At 43.7% G+C, this 9,946-nt stretch overlaps 1 protein-coding gene across 1 annotated transcript; it reads right to left on the reverse strand.

Moving 5' to 3' along the window:
* Nucleotides 1-7,574: 7,574 nt before the first annotated feature.
* On the reverse strand, nt 7,575-8,032 carry LOC109747005 (B3 domain-containing protein Os03g0212300-like). Its single transcript, XM_020306097.1, has 2 exons — nt 7,928-8,032; nt 7,575-7,841 (listed from the first exon to the last, which is right to left on the reverse strand). The coding sequence occupies exons 1-2, from the start codon at nt 8,030-8,032 to the stop codon at nt 7,575-7,577; spliced, it is 372 nt and encodes a 123-aa protein (XP_020161686.1).
* Nucleotides 8,033-9,946: the final 1,914 nt, after the last annotated feature.

Raw genomic sequence — 9,946 nt, forward strand, 5'->3', positions numbered from 1 at the left:
TATGCTGTTAGAGTGGCTACTAGAACTGGTAAGATGACTCAGAAACCTTTGTATCCTGAAGGCCACCCTAAGAGAATTGAGCAAGATTCTCAGAGAAACAATGTAGATGCACCTAGTCCTTCTAAAAGGAAGAAAAAGAAAAATGATAGGACTTTGCATGCTTCTAGTGAACCTATTGCTGAAACACCTGAGAATCCAAATGATATTTCTATTTCTGATGCTGAAACACAATCTGGTAATGAACATGAACCAAGTGAAAGTACTAATGAAGATGTTCATGATGATGCTCAACCTAGCAATGATAATGATGTAGAAATTGAACCTATTGTTGATCTTGATAACCCACAATCAAAGAATCAACGTTATGATAAGAGAGACTTTGTTGCTAGGAAGCACGGTAAAGAAAGGGAACCATGGGTTCAGAAACCCATGCCTTTTCCTCCTAAACCATCCAAGAAAAAGGATGATGAGGATTTTGAGAGCTTTGCTGAAATGATTAGACCTATCTTTTTGCGTATGCGATTAACTGATATGCTCAAAATGAATCCTTATGCTAAGTATATGAAAGCTATTGTTACTAATAAAAGAAAGATACCGGAAGCTAAAATTTCCACCATGCTTGCTAATTATACTTTTAAGGGTGGAATACCAAGGAAACTAGGAGATCCAGGAGTACCCACTATACCATGCTCCATTAAAAGAAACTATGTTAAAACTGCTTTATGTGATCTTGGAGCCGGTGTTAGTGTTATGCATCTCTCTTTATATCGTAGACTTGATTTGAATAAGTTGACACCTACTGAAATATCTTTGCAAATGGCTGATAAATCAACTGCTATACCTGTCGGTATTTGTGAGGATGTGCCTGTTGTGGTTGCAAACGTTACTATTTTAACAGACTTTGTTATTCTTGATATTCCCGAGGACGATAGTATGTCTATTATCTTGGAAGACCTTTTTTGAATACTGCAGGGGCTGTTATTGATTCCAACAAAGGCAATGTCACTTTTCATGTTAATGGTAATGAGCATACGGTACACTTTCCGAGGAAACAACCTCAAGTTCATAGTATCAACTCTATTGGAAAAACTCCATCAATTATTTTTGGAGGTTTCGAATTTCCTCTTCCTACTGTCAAGAAGAAATATGATATTCTTATTATTGGGGATGTGCATATCCCCGTTGAGGTAACATAGTGTTATTCGAAATTTCTCCGGTTCCATGTTATTCGGAATGAGTTTGTTAACAAGACTTGATCAACCTTGTTAGTGGATTCCTTTTGATGAGCATGAGATGGATGAAACTAGAAGGCACAACCTTCTGTACCCTCCTTTTACTTTCTGTTATTTAGTTGAAATAAATCCAAAATAGTATTTTCCTGTCTGTTTTCTGATTTATCCGTGCAATATAAAAATACCCCAAAAATAAAAGTTCTCCAAATGCCCTGAAAATGGAATATGATTTTTTCTAGAATATTTGAGAATATCTAGTACTGAGAACACAGCAGGAGGGGCAAGCACCTGGCCACGAGGGTGGAGGGCGCGCCTACCCCCCTGGGCGCGCCCCCCTGCCTCATGGGCCCACGGTGGCTCCCCTCCACTTATCCCTGCACCCACACACTTCTTCTTCCTCCCAAAAAAATCACCATACAGCTCAAGCATGAGTTCTAGCTCATTTTGCTGCGATTTTCGATCTCCTTGCTCAAAGCACCTCTCACAAACTGCTTGGGGAGATTGTTCCTTGAAAATAATGAAGAGATTTTTGAGGGGCTCATCGAGCCGAAGCTCGAAGGAAAAGCAAAGTGAAGAAGCACAGAGGCCCAAATATAATTTGCCTCGCACCGCGGAGGTCCGGCCGTGTGAATGGCCTTCCAATGATTTCTTGAGAGAAGCCGGGATTTATGATGATTTTTATGAATTGGCTGAGAATGCAGGCCTCACCGACTTCCTCCGCGACCAACGCAATCAGTATCTCTTACTCACCAATACTTTTGTGCAAAACTTCTACTATTATCCTAAGGAATCACCTCCTTCAGTAGAGTTCCATTTATATGATGTTGTTAAGAAGATGCCACTAGATGAATTTTGCAAGGTTTGCAAAATACCTTTTGAGGGTAGTTTAGATGAAGCACATCGTAAAGATGTGGATGTGTTTATTGACACTATTACCGTGAGGGAAACTAGGAAGGTTTCCGATGCAAGAATCACTAGCATACATTTTCTTGTTTTATGCTACTTTGCCATATTTGCTAGTCGTTGCTTAATTGGTCGCGGAAACCGTGGAAACCTTAGTGTTCCTGATATTATCATTTTGTTCCATGGTTTATTCTGCGATAACACTGTTAGTATGGGCGGTATTATTGCTAAACGGTTAAGTTTGAACCGTACAGAGGGCCCCATCTTTGGAGGTATTTATGCTTCACGCCTTGCTGCACATTATAACATACCTATTAGGCACTATGAAAAAGAAGAAAAATTGCTGCCCACTGCTTATTTAGATTGTAAGAGTATGGTAGCGCATGAATTTATTGTTAAGAATAGGGAAGGAGCGCTTAAATACAAATTGTTCTTTGATAAACATCACCCTGAGACTATTACCTTGCATGCTCCCTCCTTGTTTAATTTATCTGAAGGTCCGTATTTCGTTCCGTTGGCGGCCATTCACGCCTACTGGAACCCTACACCAACCACGGAGCCGGAACCACAATTTGAACCTCCACCACAGTCTAACTACCAGTGGGACCCGGAGATGATTGCCAACCAGTGGCAGTCAGAATCTTCTTCATCTCAGTACGACCCCGGCTACAACTATGGATATCCGCCAGGCCATCCGTGGCAACAAACCAACTTAGGCCAAAAGCCTAAGCTTTGGGGAGTACGTATTTCCCACCGACAATACATTTATGTTCACACACTCATTGCTAGATGTCGGTGCTCATACTCTTTCACCGTAATATCCATGCTAGTTTATTTTCTTTTTCTTTCTTTCTTCTCGTGTGTTTGTTAAACCTTAGGAAAAACCAAAAAAAATTATTAGTGTAGCTTTTAGTTAGTTTACTTTTCTTGCTGTAGTAGTAATAATTAAAAAGAAAACCCAAAAAGATTTCCCGTTCTTCTTTTGCTTGTTGGGAGCTTTCCCGTGTAAATAGTTTCTTTTCTTTTCTTTTCTTTGGGGGTCGATAGGAGAAGACCATAATTAAATTTTTGAAGTGGCTCTTATATGCATTATTGTTGATTTAACCAAGAGCCCATATTGCCTTGTCTTCTCCTGTTTATTGAATGCTCGCAGATTCCAGCTTAGTCCAATGCACGTGCACTCTTATTATTTTCACATCGTTCGGTCGTGCCAGTGAAAGGCAATTATGACGATATATGATGGACTGATTGAGATGAGAGAAGCTGGTATGAACTCGACCTCTCTTGTTTTTGTAAATATGATTAGTTCATCGTTCCTGATTCAGCCTATTATGAATAAACATGTTTGCAATGACAGATCATAGTTGCTTGTGCCATGCTTGATTAGCTATGAGTTATAATGGTTTACCTTGCGTGCCAACATGCTATTAAAATGGTTGTGATGTGGTATAGTGGGGTGGTATCCTCCTTTGAATGATTCAAGTGACTCGACTTGGCACATGTTCACACATGTAGTTGAAACAAATCAACATAGCCTTCACGATATTTATGTTCATGGTGGATTATATCCTACTCATGCTCGTACTCAATGTCTATTAATCTTAATGCATGTTCATGACTGTTGTCGCTTTCTAGTTGGTCGCTTCCCAGTCTTTTGCTAGCCTTCACTTGTACTAAGCGGGAATACTGCTTGTGCATCCAATCCCTTAAACCCCAAAGTTATTCCATATGAGTCCACCAACACCTTCCTATATGCGGTATCTACCTGCCGTTCCAAGTAAATTTGTATGTGCCAAACTCTAAACCTTCAAATGAAATTCTGTTTTGTATGCTCGAATAGCTCATGTATCAACTAGGGCTGTCCGTATCTTCCATGCTAGGCGGGTTATTCTCAAGAGGAGTGGACTCCTCTCCTCACTCACGAGAAAATGGCTGGTCACCGGGATGCCCAGTCCCATGCTTTATGCAAACTAAATCAAAATAATTGCAAACAAAACTCCCCCTGGGACTGTTGCTAGTTGGAGGCACTCGTTGTTTCGAGCAAGCCATGGATTGATGCTTGTTGGTGGAGGGGGAGTATGAACTTTACCATTCTGTTTGGGAACCGCCTATAATGTGTGTAGCATGGAAGATATCGCCATCTCTTGGTTGTTATGTTGACAATGAAAGTATGCCGCTCAAAATATTATTTATCTCTATTTCAAAACCGAGCTCTGGCACCTCTACAAATCCCTTCTTCACTCTGCGAAGGGCCTATCTATTTACTTTCATGTTGAGTCATCACCCTCTTATCAAAAGCACTAGCTGGAGAGCACTGCTGTCATTTGCGTCCATTACTATTAATTTATATTGGGTATGACTATGACTGGATCTCTTTTACCATGAATTACAATGTCTAGTCAGTCCTTGATCTTTAAAGGTGCTCTGCATTTATGTTTTGCGGTCTCAGAAAGGGCTAGCGAGATACCATCCTGTTATATCATATCATGATTGTTTTGAGAAATTGTTGTCATCCGAGATTTATTATCATGGCTCGCTAGTTGATTATGCCATTGATATGAGTAAACATGCGACCAAAGAGTTATTGTGAATGTGGTTAGTCATAATCTTTGCTGAAAACTTGAATGCTTGCTTTACATATTTACAACAACAAGAGCAAACAGAGTTTGTAAAAGTTTTTCTTTATCACTTTCAGTTTATCAACTGAATTGCTTGAGGACAAGCAAAGGTTTAAGCTTGGGGGAGTTGATACGTCTCTGTCGTATCTACTTTTCCAAACACTTTTGCCCTTGTTTTGGACTCTAACTTGCATGATTTGAATGGTACTAACCCGGACTGACGCTGTTTTTAGCAGACTTTCCATGGTGTTATTTATGTGCAGAAACAAAAGTTCTCGGAATGACCTGAAACTCCACGGAACATCTATTTGGAAAATATGAAAAATACTGGAAGAAAAATCCATGTCAGGGGGCCCACACCTTGTCCACGAGGGTGGGGGCGCGCCTGCCCCCCTGGGCACGCCCCCCTGCCTCGTGGGCCCCCTGACGCTCCACAGACCTCAACTCCAACTCCATATATTCACTTTCGGGGAGAAAAATATCAGAGAGAAGGATTCATCGCGTTTTACGATACGGAGCCGCCGCCAAGCCCTAAAACCTCTCGGGAGGGCTGATCTGTAGTCCGTTCGGGGCTCCGGAGAGGGGAATCCGTCGCTGTCGTCATCATCAACCATCCTCCATCACCAATTTCATGATGCTCACCGCCGTGCATGAGTAATTCCATCGTAGGCTTGCTGGACGGTGATGGGTTGGATGAGATCTATCATGTAATCGAGTTAGTTTTGTTAGGGTTTGATCCCTACTATCCACTATGTTCTGAGATTGATGTTGCTATGACTTTGCTATGCTTAATGCTTGTCACTAGGGCCCGAGTGCCATGATTTCAGATCTGAACCTATTATGTTTTCATGAATATATGTGAGTTCTTGATCCTATCTTGCAAGTCTATAGTCACCTACTATGTGTTATGATCAAGCAACCCCGAAGTGACAATAATGGGGACCACTCCCGGTGATGACCGTAGTTTGAGGAGTTCATGTATTCACTATGTGTTAATGCTTTGTTTCGGTACTCTATTAGAAGGAGGCCTTAATATCCCTTAGTTTCCATTAGGACCCCGCTGCCACGGGAGGGTAGGACAAAAGATGTCATGCAAGTTCTTTTCCATAAGCATGTATGACTATATTCGGAATACATGCCTACCTTATATTGATGAATTGGAGCTAGTTCTGTGTCACCCTATGTTATGACTGTTACATGATGAACCACATCCGGCATAATTCTCCATCACCGATCCAATGCCTATGAGCTTTTCACATATTTTTCTCCGCTTATTTACTTTTCCGTTGCTACTGTTACAATCACTACAAAATACCAAAAATATTACTATTGCTACCGTTACCTTTTGCTACCGTTACCACTACTATCATATTACTTTGCTACTAAATACTTTGCTGCAGATATCAAGTTATCCAGGTGTGGTTGAATTGACAACTCAACTGCTAATACTTGAGAATATTCTTTGGCTCCCCTTGTGTCGAATCAATAAATTTGGGTTGAATACTCTACCCTCGAAAACTGTTGCGATCCCCTATACTTGTGGGTTATCACCTCCCGTTGTCATCGTCGCTTCAAGCAGGATTTTTTGGGGATCGGGAACAATGGCAAGGGTAATGAGAAGCAGGCTGGCCTAGAGAGTCATGAGCAGGGGCATACTCCTTCCTATCCAGTTGATGCATCTTGGTACATGGATACGGGAGCTACCAATCACCTGACGAGTGAGATGGGAAAGCTCTCTACACAGGAGCCGTACCGTGGACACGATCAGGTTTGCACCGCTAATGGGGAAGGTATGCACATCTCACATATTGGTTAGGCACTGCAGGAATCAGGCACTTTGCCGTCGCCCATGGCAGATGGCAAAGGCATGCTTGGCGGACGGCAAGAGGTCCGGCTGGATAAGCTACAACAAAGGGCACTTTGCCATCCGCTGGCGAACGGCAAAGATGAAATGGTCTTTGCCGTCAGCCAGCGGACGACAAAGGACCTGTGGCAGCTTTGCCGTTTGCTGGCTGATGGCAAAGCTCTTTGCCGTCTGCCAGTAGACGGCAAAGTGCCTGTATAGCCCCTATTTTTTCTTAAATTCATTCAATTTGACAGAATTTAACATATATATATATATATATATATATATATATATATATATATATATATATATATATATATATATATAGACACACACACATTTGAAAATAATTTCAACAAGCATACCAACAATAAGTTCCAACAACATATCCAACATACAAAGCTAACTTAGGTCATTTCGGAGGAAACAAAGCTAAGTATAGATCATTTTGGAGATCTAACATACCTGACATACTTAACATTGACTTGATTTTCTTAGGATCTTCACTCCTCCTTCTTCTCCTTCTCCTCCATCATCCTGATGCGCTTAGAGCGGCGAGGCAGTGGGATGTACTCTTCTACCACAATTGGCATGGTCCTGTCGCCCAGCTGTGGGATCGCCAGCGCCACCACCATCGGCGAGGTCATTGTCAGGCACCACCACCATCGCGAGGCCATCTGCAGGCACCACCATCGCTAAGTCATCGTCAGCCACCACCATCACTTGCCCATCGTCAGCCACCACCATCGCGAGGTCATCGTCAAACAGAATAGGCTGCACCTCCTCATCCGCACTCCGCTCCTCTTCTTCCCCACTCCATTCCCCTCATCCTTGCTGCTTCTTTTGCTGTAGCCAGAGTCGCTGCCGCTGCTCCCATTGCCTGACCAAATGCAACGAAGTTTTTTTAACAATCGGTGTGAGACAAAGCCAAATGGAGAGGAAGAAGAGGCATAGCGTACTGGCATCGTCGTCGTCCTAGTAGCGCATGCGGCACATAACCGTGTTGAACACCTTCACGGTGAGCATGGCGTTGCCGTCGTACCCGAGGACAAGGAAGTACCCGTTCCGCAGGTCGTAGGAACGGACGAACTGCTCCCAGCCATGACACAAGTACATGTGGCGGTCGGTGTCGAAGACCACCTCCACGTCCCACAGCCTGTGAAGCCCGCTGCCGGCCTGTCGCAGCTTCACATTCTGTGGCCGACGGTCATCCAGCATCTTCATAAAAGTGTCAGGCAGCCTCTGCAGCGTGGGCCAAGCAGTGATGTAGCAAACAACAGAGTTATGATAAAGAGATGGGTGAAGGGGAGATCTCTCCTTTTATATACCTGCCTGCTGGAGGAATTCTCAAGTATGATCGTGATGAACTCGAAACCTTCCAACTCGGACTCCGACGTGGCAGAGCGCAGCTGGCGGTGGTGGCCTCCCCCCATCTCTGATAAGCAGCAGAAGAGACCAATTAGTACCCTTACAACATTATCATACAACATTACAGCAGCAAAAGTTTTGAGCAGAAGAGAATCAACTACACCAAGTTATCATTTCACATTCAAAAAGCAATGCACTTGTGGACATTTATGATGGCAAGAACACCTCTGTTTTCTTCTTCTACTCATTCCCCATGAAATGAAATTACATCGCAGTTGAATCAGTTAATATATGCAAGCAACATAGGAAACTTGGCTCTAATTCAACACTATCATATTTGATAAATGAACATAGTTGGAATAGAGCCAAGTTTTTAGACATGAAAGTAAACTGAGAAAAAAAGCAATGCACTTGTGCTCAACAACACTTAATTAATTTGGTAGGTTAGTTGGCAATGGCAATCCAGCAAAGCATAGGAATCTAACAAAGTACCCTAATCAATATTGCATCCACCAAGAACAACTAGAATTATCAAACCCTAGATTCTCAAACCGTAGAACAATATGCCTAATCTGCTGCTACTCAAACAACTTTGCATCCACCAAGAACAACTTTGCATTCAACTTTGCATCAACCAAGCACAGCCCCAAACGGTAGAAAAATAACTTTGCATCAACAAGGTCAAGCTAGATAGACCAAGCTCCAGTTTAAGCACTGCCAATTTGCTCTCAAGTAAGTAAACAGGACTAATTAAACTAAATAACCTACACTAATTAAACCTAAACTAACTAAACTAAAAACCTAAACTAATTAAACCTAAACCTAAACTAATTAAACTAAATAACCTACACTAATTAAACCTGAACTAATTAAAATAAATAACCTAAACTAATTAAACCTAAACTAACTAAACTGAAAAACCTAAACTAAATAGAAAAGAAAAACAGAAAAAAGAAAAAAAGGAGAGGGGCGGCGACGGGGCTGCGGCGAGGCGGGGTGGCGACGGGGCGGGGAGGGGATGGTGACCGGCGGCGCTCCTCGGGAAGGGTGCGGCGACGAGGCGGGGAGGCGGGGTGGCGACAGGGCGGGGAGGGGCGGCGACGGGGCGGGGAGGCGGGATGGCGACGGGGCGGGGAGGGGACGGGAGGGGGCGGCGACTGTGCGGGGAGGGTGCAGCAGCGACGGTGCGGGGTGGCAGACGGAGGAAAGAGGAGAGGAGACAGAGAGACAGCGCGATGGCGGGGGCGCGGCCCCGTTAAGTCAGCTTTAATTTTGAAGCTTTGCCGTCCGCCGCCTTTGTCGTCTACTAGCGGACGGCAAAGAACGCTTTGCCGTCTGCTAGCGGATGGCAAAGAGGGGTCCCGTTAGCGTTTGACAGCCAGTGGGCCAAACCTCCGCTTTGCCGTCTGCTAGCAGACGGCAAAGAACCTTTGCCGTCCGCTAGCAGACGGCAAAGAGTTGGCTAATGGCAAAGCCTACCTTTGCCGTCCACTAGCAGACGGCAAAGAGTTGGATGATGGCAAAGCCTACCTTTGCCGTCCGCTGCCTCTTTGCCGTCAGCTTTCTGGTGGCTGATGGCAAAGCCTACCTTTGCCGTCCGCTAGCGGACGTCAAAGAGTGGACAGACGGCAAATCTGCTGATTCTAGTAGTGAGGCATCACTTCTGACACGTCGATCCACACAATTACGTCTTCTTAATGTCCTTCGTGTTCCTTTTGTTTCACGTAGTTTGCTTTCAGTTCCTAAACTTACTCGTGATAATAATGTTCTTGCTGAATTCATCATTTTCATTTTTTTTGTTAAGGACCGGGACACGAGGGACGTGCTCCTTAGAGGTCGACTCCGCAATAATGCTCTTTATGCACTTAATGTGCCACCAACTTCTAGTGCTTTTAGCGGTGTTTGTGTGTCTCCATCACATTGGCATGCACGCCTTGGTCATCCTGCCACTCCCATCGTTCGCCATGTACTTCATCGTC

Source organism: Aegilops tauschii, chromosome 3, assembly GCF_002575655.3.
Source record: "Aegilops tauschii subsp. strangulata cultivar AL8/78 chromosome 3, Aet v6.0, whole genome shotgun sequence".
Lineage (NCBI taxonomy): Eukaryota > Viridiplantae > Streptophyta > Magnoliopsida > Poales > Poaceae > Aegilops > Aegilops tauschii.

Coding starts and splice junctions, on each gene's coding strand:
- LOC109747005 (XM_020306097.1), bottom strand. CDS start 8,032: ATGGGGGGAGGCCACCACCGCCAGCTGCGCTCTGCCACGTCGGAGTCC. Junction 7,842..7,927: donor AGAATTCCTCCAGCAGGCAG/GTATATAAAAGG, acceptor CCCACGCTGCAG/AGGCTGCCTGACACTTTTAT.